Source organism: Littorina saxatilis, linkage group LG5 (assembly GCF_037325665.1).
Source record: "Littorina saxatilis isolate snail1 linkage group LG5, US_GU_Lsax_2.0, whole genome shotgun sequence".
Lineage (NCBI taxonomy): Eukaryota > Metazoa > Mollusca > Gastropoda > Littorinimorpha > Littorinidae > Littorina > Littorina saxatilis.
This window is the reverse complement of record NC_090249.1, coordinates 34,287,993-34,309,199: the sequence shown is the minus strand read 5'-3', so window position 1 is coordinate 34,309,199 and position 21,207 is coordinate 34,287,993. Positions and strand designations below refer to the sequence as shown.

General features: G+C 45.7%; 2 protein-coding genes across 3 annotated transcripts in view; one reads left to right on the top strand and one right to left on the bottom strand.

Annotated features, from left to right (window-relative positions):
• The window catches only part of LOC138966948 (uncharacterized), a 136,268-nt gene that overhangs the window by 71,798 nt on the left and 43,263 nt on the right, over positions 1 to 21,207 (bottom strand). The window lies entirely within an intron of this gene.
• On the top strand, positions 157 to 20,508 carry LOC138966951 (mpv17-like protein 2). The gene is made up of 5 exons (XM_070339362.1): positions 157 to 513; positions 3,238 to 3,399; positions 4,512 to 4,588; positions 4,853 to 4,981; positions 16,243 to 20,508. The coding sequence occupies exons 1-5, from the start codon at positions 339 to 341 to the stop codon at positions 16,318 to 16,320; spliced, it is 621 nt and encodes a 206-aa protein (XP_070195463.1). The 5' UTR covers positions 157 to 338; the 3' UTR covers positions 16,321 to 20,508.

The following is a 21,207-nucleotide window of genomic DNA, read 5'->3' as shown; positions in this document are numbered from 1 at the left end:
TAAAAGTCAATTATTTTAGGGAAAAATGTCATTCATAAACTAACGACCTCAAACTTAAACCAGCGGGTATGTGTGGGGTGAGAAGTGTCGTCTGCTGTAATCAAGGGACACAAGCATTCTGTCAAGCTCTTGTAAGTTGAAGTCGGACATGGACGACAACTCTTGTCTACTGTTGATTTTCGAACAATCCAGCGCAGCAGACGATGAACCTCGAAGCTATGTGACTAAACTTGCTTCAAGTTGAGTTGCACTTGAACCAGGACCGCGGCACAATGGAGTCTGAGCTGTTAAATATAGCACACTTTATTTGATAAAGTCGTTGGGTTAAAACGGGTAAAATGAACGGTTTCAAGTCGGCGGTGCAATCTCTTTTCACCCGTCATTTGTTTCTCACGAACGTTATTTCGTGTGGAGGATTGCTATGTGTAGGAGACGGCATCATACAGAATCTGGAACGCTTTCACATGAAAAGATTAACAGGGATATCCAAAGAATACAACTATGAACGTACAGGTAAGTTGCATCCTGTATAGTGTTTATTTGATCATGTCCTTGGAAGGTCATAATCCGGTCATGCTTGCTTTCATTCATGATTTCATCAGAAATTTAAGTAATTGATTTTGTTATTGTCAGTTTTTATTTCATCATTGGCCTTGCTATAGTGCGTTCATCTGTGATGTACAGTGTTGAATTAGCATGTCGATATGAAAAAAATATAATGTCTTCTATCTGTTTCCTCTCATGCACTGATGCAGTAATTTTAATTAAATCTGTTGACATTAGGCCAAAGAAAATAATAGGTGTGGTTACGGTAACATAGCCAAAAAAAATAGGGTAGGAAGGTAGGCAATCACTTTTTTTTTTTTAAACTTTTTTCTAATGTGTACAAATTAAACCTACTTGACACTGCCAGGGAAATAAGTGTGCGACTTGGGCGCTTTCACTTTCATTGCGTTGTCTGCACTCGTTTACTTGTTTTTTTGTGTATTTTTTTGACAAATGTAATAAAAAGTTATAGGGTCGGCCCCCAAAAATAGGGTAGGTCAGGTTACCGTAACCTGCACACCTATTTTTATTTTAGGCCTTATACTTTTTTGTCTCTCTTCTCTCTCTCTCCTAAAATTTAACGGAGTGGCTCGGGATCCGGCCCCAGGCTCGGGTACCGGGCCGGCAGTCGATCACCAGTATCTCACAAAATATATAGACCTTCCTATTTTTCACTTATCACTCAGCTTGCTTTTATAGCTCAGTCTATAGTGAACTCCGCTGGAGATAATGAGGTCGCCCGTTCGAGCCCAGCCATCGCGGTCCATTGTTATTTTTTCTTTAAAAAGATTATCTGTTTAACTTATTCCTCCCTTCTCTTAACTTTCCTTTGCTCTATTCTTTATTCCAAGCATTTCGATGATTGAACTGAGATCGCAATACAATTACAAAGCAGCTTATATTAGGAGTCACTCAGTGATTCGTCATTGCCCGGATCACTGAATTCGTCCCTGAACCAAGCAACGTGTGTCACTCTGGTCCCGAGGCTAGACAGAAGCAGCATTATTACTGAGTTAATACAAAATGCAGGAAATAAATACTTAACATGGAAACAAACAAAAAACAAAAAAACATGTGTTATTTATATGCAGACCTGTTTACCCTTACGATTTTGGCGTAATTTATTACGATTTTCTGCAAAAAATATGCCATTCCGCTATCCGTGTCAAGACTACGATTTTCATAAATAAATTTTTTTTTTTTTAATCAATTCACATGTTTGGCATTGTTTTTTTCAATGGAATTAAAATGGGGTGAAAAAGCACAGGACTGACCAGAGATCATGTCTGTCTGATGAGACGCTGGAGAGCCTTATTCTAGTGGTGAAGTCTCGCCCTCACTCATTCGGCAAGCGCAAGTACAGTAGAGAAGCGCTTGACACACTAAAAAAGGCCTACTACGAGCACAAAAAAAAGAATCAGTGATGCATGTGCTTTTGATGTGATCTTCTTTGAAATTATGATGACTACAAAAACTGACTGATGTGTTTTGTTTGTGAATGATGGATATATATATATATGTGCATGATTGCGTTTCACGGACAGAGATTGTCATACATGTGTGTTGTAATTGGCGACGAATGCTGGATGATTACTATTTTTGTGCCAGGATTACTATTTTTGGGGCTGAGCATTACTCCAAAACACTTATGGGGGTAAACAGGTCTGTATATATGGCAAAAGATAAATCTACTTTGCATCAAGATACTTCGACAGAATCTCGCTGACACCTGGGAACGAACCGCATCTCTTGCTACAGTCAGTCACTAGTCAGTGACCGCGCTGTTGCCGAAATACACGTCTTTCTGAATCCAACACCGTTACACTGATCATTATTAATCTTTCTCCACAGTTCTTTGAATTGAACAGCAATTAGAAACTCCTACAAAACACAAATCATGATTTGTAGGGTGAGCAGCCATGTGAGTGCCGGTGTAGCGATGTGAGATTGGCCCCTGAGACTGTCACCTTTCGCCCTCAGCCTCGTTGATCTTGTATAAACTCCACACTGAACAAAAAAACACCCTTCGATAGCACTGACGAGCGACCTTGAGTACCTTACATTCATGGAGTCAAATTTAAACTTAGAAATTTGATTCATGAATCCTAAAATATTTCCCTAATCTCATTCAAGGAAGTATCCACTCAGTACACGTGTTCAAAGAAATCAAATTTTGGGGTGAAAAATGAAATCTATTACATTTCACCACCAATTTTCTTCACATGCAAGAAACTGATATGATTTTCGTCCTTAAATAAGTTCACTTCTTTAATTTTACCAGGAAACATTTCAGTCTCGAGTATATATATCATATATATATGTATCGAGGGGGTAAGGTGACGGAAGGGCCACCGGAAATCTCACATTAATTGTTACACCGGTTCCTGAGCCTGGGCGCTCGAGCACCGCGACTTGCCGGTGCTTGAGCCTTCAGCCACGGCCAAAATGTTTACATACAAATGATACATGTAGACAAAGATCTCTTTGTAAATGTTTGCTTTTCTTTTTCATGAGCAAAACACAGAAATAAAATGCACTTTAATTTTAAAGTTAGGTTTCGATTAATTTTGCTGAGACTTGTTACACGTTTGAGTTTGTAAGTTTCCATGCAATTTAATTAATCACACACAGTCTAAAAGGTTCTGATTGGAGTACATGTATTTGGACTTCACATTAACTGCTCTGTTTCAGGTCGTATGTTAGTGATAGGACTGGTGCTGGGCCCTTTCAATCACCACTGGTACAGACTTCTGGACAAGCTTGTAGTAGGATCAGGACTTAAAGTTGTGGTGAAGAAAATTGCAGCTGACCAGGCTGTGGCCGGACCCTTCTTCTGCAGCTGTTTTTTGATTGGTAAAACCATAGACCAAATAGCCTGGACCGCCAACTCGTCACGTGACCATTCGAGGTTACGACGCTCGACTTTCAGGGGCGCTTAGCGTCCGGTTTGAAAGGCCAGCGATTCGAAGACAGTGAAAAGAAAGCACGCTCCAGTTATTTGTGACAATGGGAGGTGACAATGAAGAGGATTTTCCAAAACTCCAAACTAAACTTAACAAAACTCATCGAAAAACATGTTCCATATGCACTTTAGCTGAGTTTATTTTAGCATTTTCAGAACTTACCTCGGCAACTTAGTCCATGTTTACAATCGACACCGGATAGGACATCCCCCTGATTTCTGAAAGGCCATGTAAGCGTAGGTTCCTAAATGCGAGAGGCCGCTACCTCGCAATAGAGAGAAAGAGCGGAGAGAGAGCTAGTTGGCGGTCCAGGATGAAATGGTCTATGGTAAAACATATATAAGCAGTTATTAGCTTTGCGGGAGTTTTGGAGTGTCAATTTTACTTCTTCCGAATCATGAACTGTATTGGTCCTTTTGAATGTTTCAAGTTCAACGAGTGTAGTTTTAAGTAGAGCTGGTTAAAATGGGTCTGGGATAACTTAATTTTCCTGACTCTTATGGCCTGCCAGGTAATGTACCTGTCTGTGTAACTATAGACCCTGCAAATATCACCCGTCCCCATACAAAAATACAAACTAATGAATTGTTTTGTGTGTGTGTCAATGTGTGGCCATGTTGCATCATTTGGGCAGTTTTCTTCTGACTACGGTACTCACTAAAAAATAAAACATCTTTTCAACATTTTATCAATTTTGAGATCCAATACATGTGTTTACCTGCAATACTGTATGTGCACTTAAAAAGTCAACAATGATTATTATACAGTAAGTCTGTTCAAATGTCCATTTCTCTTTATCAGGTAATGATATTCAGAACAGTTGAGTAACTGCATGACAGTACCAAAGACAAGAAAGAGCAAATGAGAGAGAAGGTATTTAACACAAAACTGACTGTATGTTTTGCAATGTGACAGACAGACAGGGCTAGATAGAAAAGAAAAGAGACATGTATGCAAGCGCATTAAAAAGTATGTAACAGAAATTGCATGTTTGTGTTCCAGGCATGGGGTTAATGGAAGGGAAATCTCCCAAGGAATGCGGAAAGGAGTGGTCAGATAAATTCCTGACCATTTACATGGTAAGTGAAGTGTATGTTTTTGTTTTGTTTTTAAATCATGATGTTTGGGGCAGCACATGTGTATCAAGTGCACTCAGATTTCTTTGTTCCGCATACACTCATTCACAGATGTGTGGTGGATTGCTGTAGGTCTTGGGGACAGCATCATACACAGTATCTGTAACGCATGCACAGGAAGAACATAATTATTGAAGAAAACAACACCTTTTTATGATTTCTTTTTGCCGTTTCTTCCTTGAGATTGCTGACTGTTTTGATGTGCAGGCTGACTGGTGTGTGTGGCCACCAGCCCAGTTCATCAACTTTTATTTCCTGCCTACACGCTTCCGTGTCCTCTACGTCTCCATGGTGACGCTTTGCTGGAACACCTTCCTGTCTTTCATGAAACACAAGGTGAGTATCATGTACTTCATCATATTCAGAGTTGCATTATCCACCCATGTCTTACATTCTGTGGCATAAATATTATTGAAAGAACAACAGAAACAAACACACAAACAGGCAAACCAGAAGAATTAGAAGAAGTTTCAACCCAGGGTTCCACATCACGTGGAATTAAGGGTATAATACCCTTTGACCTTCCAAATCACGTACGAGATGCTCTCTGAAGAGGTATAAATACGTAACTGTTTTCTTCCAAAGAGGTAAAAAAACCCGTAGGAGTCAAACGCTGAAAGGGTTATAGCCTTAGCTAGTTTACAAGCAACAGCACGCAGGCCGCCTGCTCTACTGAGACCACTAAGTACACGCCGTGTTCGTGCCACTCCTCTGTCGACACTGACACGCCGTGAAGCAGAGGTTGCCTCCCTTGTCCTCAAACTGCGTGATGTCTTTAACCCTTTCGCTGCCAATCAAAACTTGCGTATGTGCATTCCTGACTGCCAGGGAATATTGGAGTTCGGGGTGTAATAATTCACAAAAAATTCTAGCTCCAAACTGGCAGTAGGTAGGTAAGTAAAACCTATGTTATTTTTAAGGGAAATTGAACCAAGAATCTGTTTTCAGTGTCTAATCATGGAAATAATAATTAGTTTGTCTTATAATGATGTTTAAATATGAACTTTTGAAAAATCAGTCCGGCGCATCTTCCGGTGCCTGTGGATCAAACACAGGTGGCTGTTTTGCTTGCTCCAAGAAAGGATTATAATCACTATCATCTACCTGTTTCCAACGAATCGTCCGAAAGAAGATCCCCCCCTTCCCCTGTCAGTATCCATAATCATTTGCACCGCCTGTAGCGTCAGTCCGGCTTTGTTTTTCCCTACTAGGGCTCGGTCGACTGTCACCATCAGCCATTTTGACGAGTCGAGATTTCTCTCCCCTACCCTGTCGCCAAGGCCGCAAATAGCCTTCAGACGCAAAACCGCGTCACCATTTATGTTTATTCATGAGAATGAGGTATCCTACCAAGCCATTGGCTGCTATTTGTGTGTCAGCAGTGACGTAGCATTTCTGGAAAATCCCGGAACGGAGAAGACGGGTAAACCCGCCCTAAGGCGCTGCAGCTGCACAAGCGCATGACGGGTATACCCGTCCTAAGGCAGTCAAGTGGTTAAACTGATCATCTCGATGGCACTGTTCGCTTTAGCCTATCCGGTGCTGTCGCCTGCTCAAAAAAATGCCTCGCAAAACGAAAGAACAAAAACCCGACCCTAAACAGACAAAATTGTCGTTTGGCGGTCAAGCAGAAAGAGAAAAAAAAAGGATTAACTGTATTGGCCCTTGTTTTTCACAGTTTGACTTTGGCGTCAGGTCTAGAGGTGATGGAGATGGTCATGAGGATCTCGGACAGTCTAGTCAGTCTTGATATTCTTGTTGCTTGTTGTAAATGGTGATGATGATGGTTTATGTAGGTGCAAAGACAGTCTATTCTAGTCAGTTGTGCTGTTTACTGATAAGATTTAATCACAAGTCATAATGATGATGATGCTGGTTTTTGAAGTTAATACAGTTGGTTTTATTCTGTAATTCTTTGTTTCTCTTTTTGCTGCAGTCTTTGTGATTGTGTTCTTGAATGAATGTAAGCACAGCTGAGTAAACTTTCAAAGAAACATTCATCAATTCAGACAGTTCATCATTTTAATTTTACAATCTGTTAGGAAACGCTGCCGTTGCTGAACTTTGGTTCAGTTTTGTGTGTTGCATGTAGTTGACTTATTTGTACTTTGTGTGAAAGTACCGATATTATATTTTGTAAACACAATATTTATGTTTGGGCGAGAATGCAGGTGAACTTTCTAGTCCTGTCAAAACAAGTTGTTTACCACGTTGTTTTGAGTCGTGGTGTTCGCTCGGATTAGGTGCGTCGGCACTTTTGATGTACGCCACAGAGAATGTCACTATTCTAGTCCATGGACAGTTCATCTAATTTTAGTTGTATCATGTTCGGTCTAGAATATTCTCGAGATTGAGTATTTACTATATAGGCCAGCGCGATTTGTATGTTAAAAAGCTTCTACTTTGAGTTCTGCTACGATGTGCAGCTGTATGTATGGAATGCTAAATAAATCCTCGAACTCAATTTGACGAGTTTTTGTCTGCTGCTGTGAAGGCGGGCCACGTAGAATAAAAGAACACAACTATACGACATTTGAGAACTTCGTCAATCTCAAGTGTCGTGTAACACAATCCAAAGAAAATTACACGAACACTCGCGACATAATAGAAAAAGAGGTATCCATTGAAGTAAAAAAGAAAGAAAAAAAGACTTGAATGCATTGATACACTATGATATACATGTATGAAGGACTGGGTGGCCGAGTGGTAACGCACTTGCGCTCGGAAGCGAGAGGTTGCGAGTTCGACTCTGGGTCAGGGCGTTAGCAATTTTCTCCCCCCTTTCCTAACCTAGGTGGTGGGTTCAAGTGCTAGTCTTTCGGATGAGACGAAAAACCAAGGTCCCTTCGTGTACACTACATTGGGGTGTGCACGTTAAAGATCCCACGATTGACAAAAGGGTCTTTCCTGGCAAAATTGTATAGGCATAGATAAAAATGTCCACCAAAATACCTGTGTGACTTGGAATAATAGGCCGTGAAAAGTAGGATATGCGCCGAAATGGCTGCGATCTGCTGGCCGATGTGAATGCGTGATGTATTGTGTAAAAAAAATTCCATCTCACACGGCATAAATAAATCCCTGCGCCTTGAATATGTGCGCGATATAAATTGCATAAAATTTAAAAAAATAAAAAATCCCTGCGCTTAGAACTGTACCCACGGAATACGCGCGATACAAGCCTCATATTGATTGATTGATTGATATTGTCACAACGTCAAAATGGCAAAGGTGATAACTACCAGACAGGCAATCATATGGGAAAATAAATGACATTTCATGGATACACCGATTGTCACTCATACCCTGTGAAAAATCTGGAAGGGGTATAAAAACCCTTTACTTTTTTCCTGAAAGGGTATGAATACCCTTGACTTTTGGGGTTGTGTGGAACCCTGTCAACCAAAAGAAAGTTTAGCTGAAACAGACTAATGAAAAGCATTAAGGAAGAAATAAAGGGAAAACTGCGAAAAACAAAGTGTTGCAACAGTGGAGTTAAATTGTTCCCTTTTAACCAAACTAATAGGAAAAAGAGACCCACAGCTCCCCAAAAAATATTCCAGATAAAAGGAGATAGGAAGAGTGCAGCTGGGCAAAGGGTCAAAGAAGGAGCTCTATATAATACACTGAAAATAATAGGTTTTTTGTGCACTAGAAAAGACAGCATTTTGATGGGGCGTGGAAAAGTTGCGCCCTTTAAAACACTGAGGCAACTGATTGGCAAATAATGAAAGGGCGCTGGTTCTGTGCGACGCTTAGTTTTTGAGATAGGTGTGACTGACGAAGAACAGGACGTCACATTCCAAATAAGCACAACTATGTTGCAGGTGGAAGCCGCTGAGATTGCATTTCTTCGGGAGGTTTCCGCAAAAATAGATATTACACGATTTGCGCGAAACAGTTGAGAAGCAGACGATCTCTGAGATCTCTGTTCGTCTCGTAATAACGTTATTTTGTATGATGACGATTCACTTGCAAACTAAAGTATACAATTTGGTGTGTCAGTGGTAAATGTAAATAGAAATGTGTAATACAGACAAAGCAAACAAATAAACATGTTTTTCTCGTGAAAATGTTGCGTTGTGCGGGTGTTTGGGTGGCCACGTGATGTACACAAAGCAAAGTGCGGGACGGACTCTGCTCTGTGCTGTAACACTGGCAAGTTCAAAACACGAGAAAAACGATTAAATTACATATTCTTACTCCGAGTCACATATTTAGCATTGACGCAGTCGAGATGCTAGGTACACTGAAACGCTATCCCGTCTATAGTCTAAGGGAAGCAACCCAAGCTAAAAAAGTAGCAAGCTTGCTACCCTGGGTTGCCTCCCGTAGCGTGTCACGCCACAGATCTCGTACCCAGTACGAGACACCCTCATTCGACATCTTTCAGCCAGAGAGACAGGTCGTGCTGATTTCGCTCCTAGGCTGTTGTTTGCTGTCTGCTTGACACCCACCGGCCTTGGCTCCCCGTCTGCTCATTGCTGTTTCTAGCGGTGAGATCGTTTCATTTTGTTGTTGTTTGCATTGCCATTCTGCCGAGAATTTTCTCGTCCGCGGACTTGTGAATTTTACTCGGTAGTTTGTTGCTGTGGCCGCCATTTTGGTCGCCATTTTTCGCTTACACGTGGTGTTTTTTGCTGGTTAGTTTGGGTCCGTGCTCGGACTTTTAGCGTTGACCAGTAGCACTATTACCGCCTTGTAACTTGTACTTTGTGCTAGTTTATTCTGCTGAAATTTTGCGTCCTAGAGACTTGTGTATTTTCAGTAGTCTGTTTTTCTTGCGCGACAGCATGTCGGATAGTGAGAAAAAGAGAGCGGCTAAGGCCGAGAGTAAGGGCAAAGGCCCTGGCAAACCTAAGTCCTCGGCTTCTACTTCTTCGGCTAGGAACCCCACGGTTCACGTTTCTGACCCGAAGACTAACTTCGTTTTTTCGGTGCCCATTTCGGCGCCGGAGGAGACTTCGTCTGGCTCGCGGGCGGCGGGCGTTTCTACTACCACGTCCGTTTTGACCCCGGTACCTGTGCCGGAGGCTGGCACTCTTGTGGCTAGCATTTTGTCCTCTTTGCTTCCAGAAATTCGGACGCTCGTGCGTTCAGAGATGGCGCGGACGGACCCTGTTTCCAGCTCTGCCTCCCTCCCGGGGGTGTGCGACCCTCGGTCGTTGGCTTCCTTTGTTCCTGCTGTTTCCGGCGGCGTTGGTGCTGGAGGCCGTGAGCAGGGAGGCGTTTCTCTTCTCGGCCGGCGCTCGGTGGCTTCCGCTTGCGGGAGTGCACCTGCGCAGGTCCCTTTTGGGACACGGTCGTCGCAAGGTATGTGCTCGCAGCAGCCGTCCGCGGCAGCTGCACTTCCAGTTCCTGGAAGTAGTGGTTCACTGGACAGCGGACAGACCATGGTCCCTGCCGGTTTGAGCTACGAATTACGTAAGCAGTCGTTCACGGCAGCTTCCCTTCCGGCTCCGGCCGGAAGTAGTGGTTCACTGGAAAGCGGACAGACCATGGTCCCATCCGGTTCGAGCCACGAACTACGTAAGCAGTCGTTTACGGCAGCTTCTCTTCCGGTTCCGGCCGGAAGTGTTGGTTCACTGGTATGCGGACAGACCATGGTCCCTTCCGGTTCGAGCTTTGCCCAGTTTCAGCAGCCGTTTCCGGCAGCTGCCCTTCCTGCCTGGGCGGGAAGTGTGGGTCCAGCTGGTCGTGCACAGTCCTCTGTCACTTCCGGTTCCGGCCTAGGGCTTCCGGGTTGTAGCTGGCAGACTCCACAGCCATGGCATAGCTATGCCGTTGCGTCTGCTCTTCCGGCTCCTCCCGGTTCTTCCGGTTCGGTTCTCGCCGCGTCCGTTGGGATGCCGGCGGATTTCGAATTCGGTCGTTCTCCTGGGCATTCGGGCTTTCTGCCTCTGTTGGATCAGCAGCAGCCACACACTCCGGTGGTGTCTGCTAGCTCCTCCCTTCAGCTGCCTTCGGTTGCTGGCGTTTCTCACCCTCCTCTTAGCCAGGGTGTGAGTTTCGTCGATGACCAACAGGAGGGGCGTTTGGCTTCCGGCCTGTCCTCGCAGCGTCATTTGTCGGGTCCCTTGGGCTATGAGCCATCCCCGTCATGTGGCGTTTCGGACCTTGGGTCTGTGGACGAGGAGCAGCTGCCTTCGGCGGCTCCGGCCAGCTTCAGGGTAGCGCTTGAAGCGGCCGCGGAAGTCACTTCGCGATATTTCCCGGAAGGGGCTTCGTCTTCGACCACGCCTTCGGCGTCGGGTCCGTCGGCGATGGCAGACTTCCGGTGGGCGAAGGAGGAGGACAGCTACTTCCGGTTTGAAGAATCACCGTCAGTGGCTTTCCAGCTTTCTCGTTTGTTCGCCAAGCCCGCTCCTGCCGGCAGCGGGTTGCCTCCAGCAGCAGTTCCGCTTCTGGTGCCGTATGGCACAGCTCCGGAACATGCTTTGCCTTATCTGGCTGCTGCAACACAGGCAGACTTCTTCGTGCCCTTGGCGGCTCAAAGGAAGTTGCCTTGGCCTAAGGCTTCACGGAACCTTCTTTCGTCCTTTGCTCTGCCGCGTGCGCCGCTTCCGGTCACGCCGGCATTGCTACCTCTTTTGACGAAGCCTTTGAAGAAGGATTCCGTTCTCCCTCTTTCGGAGCAGTCTCTCCTGTCCTCTGAGGAGGTGGGAAGGCAGCTCCTGGAACTCAGTTCCATTTCGGAGACTATCCTGCGGGCTCTTTCACGTGCTCTTACAGAATCTTTGGCTCCCTTTACCTTGAGTAAGGAGCAAGATTCGGAGGACGTATCCACACTCCTCTCCACGCTGGCAAGGGTGAACGAGGAACAAATGAGATTGTCCTCTCTGCAGTACGTACATTTTGTCTCGTGCAGAAGGGACTTGTTTCTCACCCACTCCCAGTTCTCTGAGGAGTCGACGAGAAACACTCTCAGATCGTCGCCCTTGGTGGATGGTGCTCTCTTCGGCAACCTGGCCGCTGATGCCAGGAAGCAGGAGATCGACACCAACAGAGAACAGCAGTTCTCTTCCTTTGCGCTTCAGTCCCTGAAGCAGCCCAAGCAGGCTGCTCCTCAGCAGGCTCAGCACAAACAGGCTAAGACCTCTGCTCAGGCACATCCTGCTTCCCGGAAAAGATCTATTGCCCCTTCCCGCGGGTCGGGCAAGAGATCTTTTTCGAGGAGGGGTAGGGGCGCTTCCAGTGGAAAGCCCCACCCCCAATGAAGCGTTCCCGGCTTCACGCCCCCCCCGCCCTCCACCTTGGTGATGGCGGGGGGCCTTGCTCGGGCACTCCCACATTGGCTGGCCGCCATACGCAGCCGATGGTTAGTGGGTGTTGTGAAGTCGGGATTCCGCTTGCTTTGGCTGGGGGACAAGGCCCCTCTTACCAGGTGTCCTCCAGCCTTCAAGCCCCCCTTCTCACAGGAGGCAAGGGCCGTCCTCCAGTCGGAGGTTGCCTCACTGATAGAGAAGGGCGCGGTGGAAGCGGTCTCGGACCACAGCTCCCCGGGGTTTTATGGACGGCTTTTCGCGGTCCCCAAAGCTTCGGGAGCTTGGCGTCCTGTCTTGGATCTTTCGTTTCTCAACAAGTTTTTGAGAACGATTCGATTCAAGATGGAGACTCCTGCCTCGGTTCGGGACGCTCTCCGCCCAGGAGACTGGGTGACCTCGATCGACTTGACGGATGCGTACTTCCATATTCTGGTGCATCCCGCCGACCGGAAATGGCTCCGTTTCCGGTGGGCCAGTCAAGTCTACCAGTTCCGCGCACTGCCTTTTGGGCTGTCCCTTGCCCCATGGATCTTTACCATGGTGGTGAGGCAGCTTTGCGCGCTGGTGAGGTCACAGGGGGTGCGGCTGCGAGCATACCTCGACGACTGGCTCATCATGGGCCAGAGCGAGGCTCTCTGCAGGCAGCACACTCTCTTGGTTCTCCGAGAGGCCAGCTTGCTGGGATTCTCGGTCAACCAGACGAAGTCAGAGCTCGTGCCGTCTCAGTCATTCACTTACCTGGGGATGACGTTCAATACGGTCACCTGGACTGTCCAGCCTTCGCAGAAGCGGGTGGACAAGCTCCAGGCTCTCATCCGCTCTACTTCGCTTCTCCTGAGAGCTTCCCTTCGGACTTTGGCCTCCATCCTGGGGCAGATGGAGTCCATGGCCCTGCTGGTTCCACTAGGGAGAGCTCACAAACGCCCGCTTCAGCACGCGCTGAAGCCGTTGGTGGACTCTCCTTGTGTGGATTGGAACACGCTGGTTCCCCTTGGGGATTGGTTCCAGGCTGCAACTCTCCCGTGGCTGGACTCGGGATGGGTATGCAGGGGGGTTCCCATTGTTTCCCCCCCTCCCAACATGGACCTGTTCACAGACGCGTCCTTGCTGGGTTGGGGGGCTCACACGGACCGGCTCACGGCCTCCGGACTGTGGTCTGCGGAACAGAGCACATGGCACATCAACTCGCTAGAGTTGGAGGCCGTGTTTCTTGCTCTGGTCGCGTTCCTCCCTTCCCTGGCAGCCAAGCGCGTGCGTCTGTTCACGGACAATACGACAGTGGCTGCCTACGTGAACAAGCAGGGAGGTTCGCGGTCCCCCACTCTCTCCCGCAGAACGTGCGAGATCCTCTCCTGGTGCTCCCAGCGGGAGATCTCTCTCTCAGCGCGTTACCTGCCAGGGAGCCTCAACACACTGGCGGACGCGCTCAGCCGCTCCGACAGGGTGTTGCAGGCGGAATGGACCATCACGCATGGTGCCCTTCTCCGCCTTTGGGCTGTGGCCCCGAAGCCTGTGGTGGATCTCTTCGCCACCAGATTCTCCAGGCGCCTTCCGGTGTTTGTCTCCCCCTTCCCCGATCCGGAAGCGTGGGGGACCAACGCCTTGGACATCCCCTGGACAGGGCTGGAGGCTTATGCCTTCCCACCCTTCCAGCTGCTCAGCCAAGTCCTCAGGAAGGCGGAATTGGAGAGGCCGTCCCTGCTTCTGGTCACCCCTCTGTGGCCGTCTCAGCCCTGGTTTCCGGACCTTCTGAGACTCGCACACGGCCCTCCAATCCCTCTGGCTCTGGTACCAGGCGAACTCGTTCAGCCTCGCACCGGAGTTCCTCACGAGCACCCGCAGTCTCTCAATCTTCACGCGTGGAGACTGTGAGGTCCGCTCTGAGGCGGTCTGGGGCTTCCGACCGCACTTTGGAGTTGGTGCAGCGCTCGCATAGGGCCTCTACCTCCTCAGTGTATTCGTCGCATTGGCGTGCATGGGTCACCTGGTGTCAGGCTCATGGGCTGAACCCGGTGGCTCCTCGTACTATGCACGTAGCCAACCACTTAGCGGATTTGTCTTCCCAGGGGGCTTCTTCCTCCTCTTTGAAGGTTCGCAGGTCGGCGATTGCCTCGACTCTTAAACAGATCGGTCATACCATCAATGTTAGTGGAGTTGTCGCTGGGGTTATTAAGGGCGCGTCTTTGCAGGACGTTAAGCGCTCTCCTCTGCCCAAGTGGGATCTTTTCCTTGTCCTCGAGTTCTTGCGCTCGGCGGACTTCGAGCCTCTAGAGGGCTCTAGCCTCGCGAACCTTACTCGTAAGGCTCTGTTTTTGCTACTTCTGGCTTCGGCCCGCAGAGGTAGCGAGATACACGCTCTTTCAGGCAGTCCGCAGGACATCGGCCGAGAGCGTGACGGCTCCTTGTCTTTGCATTTCCGGGAGGCCTTTCTGGCCAAGAATCAGACACCGGATCAGCCTTCTCCCTGTGTCCTTGTGAGGCCCCTGTCTCATATTGTGGCACAAGATGACCCAGACATGGTCAATTGCCCGGTTAGGGCCCTGGAGGCATATTTAGCCCGGACTCAACCCATCAGGTCGAGCTCCCAGAAGCTCCTCTTTATTTCCTTGAATACGTCCATGGACAGAGATATCACGAGGACTACCTTGGCCAGGTGGGTGTCGGCTCTCATAAAACAAGCTTATGTGTGGAGTCTGGCACAAAAGGGGGGGGCTCAGCCTGCCTTCCCTCTCCAGTCGGCTAGAATGCACGAGTCCCGGGCATGGGCATCGTCATTGGCTGTTTTGAGGTCCCGAAGACTCGACGACGTCCTGCGCACAGCATACTGGCGTTCAGACGACGTCTTTATCTCGTTCTACTTGAGAGACATCGCCGCGGTATGCCGTGATGGCTCAAGGACCCTCCCCGCACTGGTGGCAGCGGGGCAATGCCTCTCCAGATCTTAACAGTGAGTTTGAAATTTTTACTTCTTACCCACCACCTTGTTGGAGTTATCTGCTAAATATGTGACTCGGAGTAAGAATATGTAATTTAATCGAAAATTTTTAATTAAATTTTCATTTGATTAATATACTTACCCGAGTCACATAAGTAATTCCCTCCCACCTTCCCCGCTTGTAGTTTCTTTGGATTCTAGAAGTCGAATGAGGGTGTCTCGTACTGGGTACGAGATCTGTGGCGTGACACGCTACGGGAGGCAACCCAGGGTAGCAAGCTTGCTACTTTTTTAGCTTGGGTTGCTTCCCTTAGACTATAGACGGGATAGCGTTTCAGTGTACCTAGCATCTCGACTGCGTCAATGCTAAATATGTGACTCGGGTAAGTATATTAATCAAATGAAAATTTAATTAAAAATTTTCGATTTCGTTATGCGGGCAGCCACGGGGGATGTATGTATTTTTCAAATGGTTGTAAAATAAGTCTTGTATTTATCACCGTACTCAGGCCCTGTTCTTTTTTTCGTCACACCTAAAACCGTTATTTCTCATGAGCGACGCCTTGGGCGTCTGGGTGAAAAACTAGAGTTTTGATGTTCATGTTATGCAGCAGGGATGGCCAAATCTCACAATTTTAACTCACCAGCCAAGCGAATTATTTGAAGAAAGTCACTAGCCAGCCAGAAATTTTGCTGGCCCAGTACATACCACACATCAGATTATGAGTGTCAGATTTCTTTGCACAATCAAAAATTTATATAGCGGTGATACCCACAGGAGCCTCGCTTTCGTTTCACTAGAATATGGCGGTGATTTTGCAGAAGACAGAAGTTTCTGCAGTGTTAATATGGCTTTAATACAGGATAGTACAACGAACACTTTTGCATTTGACCAGATTTTTCACTGCCCAGGCGGTTTCTACTAGCCCGGCGGATTTTTTTATCGCCCCTGGCGACCGTGCAGACAATTTGGCCATCCTTGTGCAGTGACTGCTCAATATGCCATTTTCTTTAAAAACTATGCACTTTGGAGCTCACTATTTAACGTCACCACTACGGTATCAGTGACCTGCATGTGTGTTTTGCCAACTGAGCTATGGTTAGACAATCCATATAGAGCTCAGTTCGAGAAACACACATGGCTATACTGATACTGCAGGGAAGCGATCATTGCGGCAGTGAATAATGTGCTCCAATATTCATATTTTGGAAAGGTCATCATATTGAGCATACATTGCAAAACTCTTTTTTTTATGCATCTTGTCGTCGGCCAATCTGACCTTCCTTGTTCATAACGCTTTGATAACTTTTCTTGTGTTTTTCTGTTGTAAGACTTGAACAGAATGTAGTGTAATTGGGATACACGTTGTAATGACGTGCTGGTTTTATTCCAACAGGATTCACACCACCATGATGTCCTTGAAGCACAGCAGGCGTCCAAACCTGACACCAAAAGCCATGATGACTCCTTGTGATGCAGCTGTTGTACCCTCCAAGAGAACGTACGCCTCTCTGACTTTCGCCTAGTCTATCCTACGTCATGTAAAGAATTATGAGTTTAGAGACCGTGTGGATAAAAAAAAAACCACAGGAGTGGCCAAATTATTACAGGAAAAGTGTGCGATACAGATGAACTTGTCGGCACGGTTGGCCTAGTGGTAAGGCGTCCGCCACGTGATCGGGAGGTCGTGGGTTTGAACCCCGGGCGGGTCATACCTAAGACTTTAAAATTGGCAATCTAGTGGCTGCTCCGCCTGGCGTCTGGCATTATGGGGTTCGTGCTAGGACTGGTTGGTCCGGTATCAGAATAATGTGACTGGGTGAGACATGAAGCCTGTGCTGCGACTTCCGTCTTGTGTGTGGCGCACGTTATATGTCAAAGCAGCACCGCCCTGATATGGCCCTTCGTGGTCGGCTGGGCGTTAAGCAAACAAACAAACAAAAGATGAACTTGTATCATTAAAATCATCAGGCTCTTTCATGATTGAGCCTGGTTTTTGACTCACATGCGAAGCAAAAGTGAGTCTATGTACTCACCCGAGTCGTCCGTCCGTCCGTCCGTCCGGACGTCCGGAAAACTTTAACGTTGGATATTTCTTGGACACTATTCAGTCTATCAGTACCAAATTTGGCAAGATGTTGTATGATGACAAGGCCCCAAAAAACATACATAGCATCTTGACCTTGCTTCAAGGTCAAGGTCGCAGGGGCCATAAATGTTGCCTAAAAAACAGCTATTTTTCCCATTTTTCCTATTTTCTCTGAAGTTTTTGAGATTCAATACCTCACCTATATATGATATATAGGGCAAAGTAAGCCCCATCTTTTGATACCAGTTTGGTTTACCTTGCTTCAAGGTCAAGGTCACAGGAGCTCTTCAAAGTTGGATTGTATACATATTTTGAAGTGACCTTGACCCTGAACTATGCAAGATAACTGTTTCAAACTTAAAAATTATGTGGGGCACATGTTATGCTTTCATCATGAGACACATTCGGTCACATATGGTCAAGGTCACTTTGACCCTTATGAAATGTGACCAAAATAAGGTAGTGAACCACTAAAAGTGACCATATCTCATGGTAGAAAGAGCCAATAAGCACCATTGTACTTCCTATGTCTTGAATTAACAGCTTTGTGTTGCATGACCTTGGATGACCTTGACCTTGGGTCAAGGTCACATGTATTTTGGTAGGAAAAATGTGTAAAGCATGTGAGTCGTATGGGCTTTGCCCTTCTTGTTTCTACATTACACATATCTCAACAGGGGCCGTGCTGACTTTCAGTGGTTTAGGTTGCAAAACAATACCTTTTTTTTTCAGCAACAAGCTTAAAATGTGCATGGCACATGAAAAATGCATTACTTTCTCAAAATTTTGCAATGATTTAATCTATATCTATATACGGCTTGTGTGTGTCTGTCTTTCTGTCACTTCGCGATGCACGGCCAAAGTTCTCGATGGATCTGCTTCAAATTTGGTGGGCATATTCAGGTAGACCCCGGACACAATCTGGTCGATGAAAATGTTCAACACGTGCTCTAAGCGCGGCGCGGTGAACCGATTTTGGTTTTTCTGTAGATCCATTCCCAGTAACTCTTCCTTATCTTCTCCAGTGTTTTGCACGTTTATCTCCTTTCCTTCGTGTGGCGTCAATCACGTACGGTATTTGCAAGAATACTGAATGAGAAAGTTTGATCTTCCGATCACAGCTACGGTATCATCCTGAACTCAGGTCAAAATGAGTACGGCTCATTCTCTGAGATAACTGGCGATAGCCGTTCAGCGATGACTGATCAGAATGCTACGGTATGACAAGCAGCTTCAGATATTCCCGTTACTATTTTTAGAAGGTCACTGTCCACAACGCTTTCCTTGCACCTGTTGTCCTCACTGTAAAAGTACAAAGGTCGAATCTATTTATTGCCACGGGAAAAATCCACTGTCATATATATACAGCTTGTGTGGTGTGGTGTGGTGTGTGTGTGTGTGCATGTGTGTGTGTGTGTGTGTGTACCCCACGCTGCATACTCTGTCTCGCGATTCACCCGGCGAAGCCGGGTATTCCTCTAGTTATATATACGGTACTTTCCGGGTCAGAAGGCGCGACTTTTTTCCTCGAATTCGACCCCTGCGTCGAAAAAAATCAAAGAGACCGCCTGAGTACCAGTCAAACAACTTGTGATAATGCATGTTTCAGCTACTAGGTACTGCCCTGGCCAAGTTTTCTCGAGCTCTCAAGCCACCCAGCTATCACAATGGACCTGCCTTTGATCTCGCCGCACACACAGAGCACACATATTTCCACTCTGTTAAACTCGGTCACTGACCCCGGTGCAGGAAGTGTTTCCTCTCTCAGATATGACAGGGGAACCACCTCTCATGGCAAAAACTGGGTCATTTCCACTCTGTATTCTTCCTTTGATGTGCGGCTTATTTTCATTCTTCTACCGTTTGTTACCGGTATACTTTTTCAATTTTGGTGCGCCCTATCGCCCCCCTGCGCCCAATGGGTGACTGGATTACAATTTTTGTTCAAAAGAAGGGGGTGCGCCTTATGCGCTGTAGCGCCTTGTCACCCGGAAAGTACAGTGTATGAAGTCTTATATGAGAGAAAAAAAGCTTGGAGGTTAGAAGACGACAGAAGTACACATACACCAATTGGTAAGAAGAAGAGTATATGATACAACAGTGCTCCTTTTAATTTATTTATGAGGCTGTTTGATTCTGAGTGTGGTTTGTCCTCAATATTGTTTGTCCTATATATTTTCTTATTGAGTTAAAAAGTTTGGGGCATTGCACTAATAAACTCTCCCCGTGTCTACTCTTAGGCCTTTACATGTGTGTGCTTGTTACATGTTTGCGCTCTTTGTGTCAAATGATCTCAAATGGGTCAATGTGAATGTATAATAATAAATGTATCTTGTTCTTCTGTACTAAACAGAGATGAAACATCTTAGTTCTGTCATCATGAGAGAAAAAACATCATACATGTAGTTATGAGATCACTTGGCAAAGTTAATGCCTGCATGAATTGTGTTTACTGTCATGAGGATGGAAAATATTTGCAAGTTTTCATCTGACATCCACGTTCACGATTCTGGTGCCATTTATGTAAAAGAATGCACAAAAAGTGATGTGCACTCTAGTCATGTGCTGTTAGCCTACAGTCTGTGTTGTTGGGGTAGCAGGGGAGTGTTATTTTTGTCTCTCTTTCAAGGAAAGACCTTACTTTTGCTTTAGCTGCTGTGTTGCAGGTAAGCAAGAATGTTGGGATTAGGGTCAGTATACATGCACAATACCCATCAAAAGAAACGCACCACAGTTCCAGACACTATTGTGAGTGATGTTTCGTTGTTTTTACATTCAGTCACATTTTTTCTAAATGTTTAATATAGACTGGGAATCGGGACGAGGGTGGTGCAGTGGTGTCTGTGTGGGTATGTGCGTGTAGAACGATTGCCAAAAAACTACTTGACAGATCTTTATGATACTCAACATTCAAATTCTTCCAGAATGATACCCACAGACCATTTTTTTCTTCTTTCTCAATAAATGTCTTCTTTCTCAATAAATGTCTTCTTTGTGATTATCTTTATCTGGTTGAAAAATATACACTTTTATAATTTTGGTGGCAGATTAAAACAAAAAAACACCTTTGGTTGCCAATTTCACGACTTGATTCGATCACCCTTAAACCATATTACACAGTTTATGAAGAGGAAAAACAAGATGCAACGTCCAAAACATATATTCCACATACATCCATTTATATATCCTGAAGGAATCCGTTTTTATTTTTGAGATATTGTGTCGGGATAATATTTTACAACAATTTGAAAACAAAGAAAAAAACACTTTCAACTGAGTGCGCGAGTGTGTCAAGTTTCTTTTGCCTGGTACTGTACTTGTAATGTTGGGGCTTGTGAATTGGAGTTGTTAATTTGCTGTGAAGGGTGTGTACAGATTATAAACTATGCATGTGTGTTGATGAATAGCCTGTGCATGCATTTGTTAAAACGTTTATCAGAAGTGTTGCATATTTTAATAAAGGTGTTTTATACATGTTAGGTTTCGAAAAGACTGCAGAAATCCAACACTAGTTTTAACAATAACTGGGTGTGTAAATATATTCATGCTATTGATTAAAGTGCTGTTTTTTTATGTCAAATGTTTTTTGTCTGCAATGTGCAAATCTGGATGAATGGGGAGTTATACAGGAAGGTGTGCAGAAGACAAATATATTGGATTTTACAGGCTGAGGCTTGACAGGGATGCAAACTTCAAATGTTTTCACTTAGCCAATGGGTTATAGTAACCTTTCAAATTCCCTGCTCACAAAAATGTCCACTCGCCCAACATTATTATTTTTTTTTTTTGGGGGGGGGGGGGGGGGGGGTGAGAAGGGTGAAAACGCTTTAGTGGTTTAAGACATACTGTCAAACCAATTTATAAGTAGGCACATAAGAGAAATAGATATAATTTAACATGTTTCTGTATCCCTGCTTGAGCATTAAGTACGGATCAGCAAAACTGTAAGAAAAGTAAGGGTAGCTAGCAGGATAATCAACACACTAGCAACAGACACATACACATTTTTATATAAACAAACAAGCTTACGCAAATTGATGCTGCGCAAAACTGGGTTTTGTCTTTTGAGTACCAAACATAAAATCCCTGAGATTGTTCTTCAGAATGATATATGATGCATGTATAGGACAAGAGATTTTTTTTTTTTTTCATCATAAACAATGTTTTTTTATTGGTACCCATTTGGTTCTTCATATATACGCAAATCCAACAACCACTACTCTGCCTCTGTGTGCTTGGTTACACACTTCTTTTTAGTCTTATCTCATCATT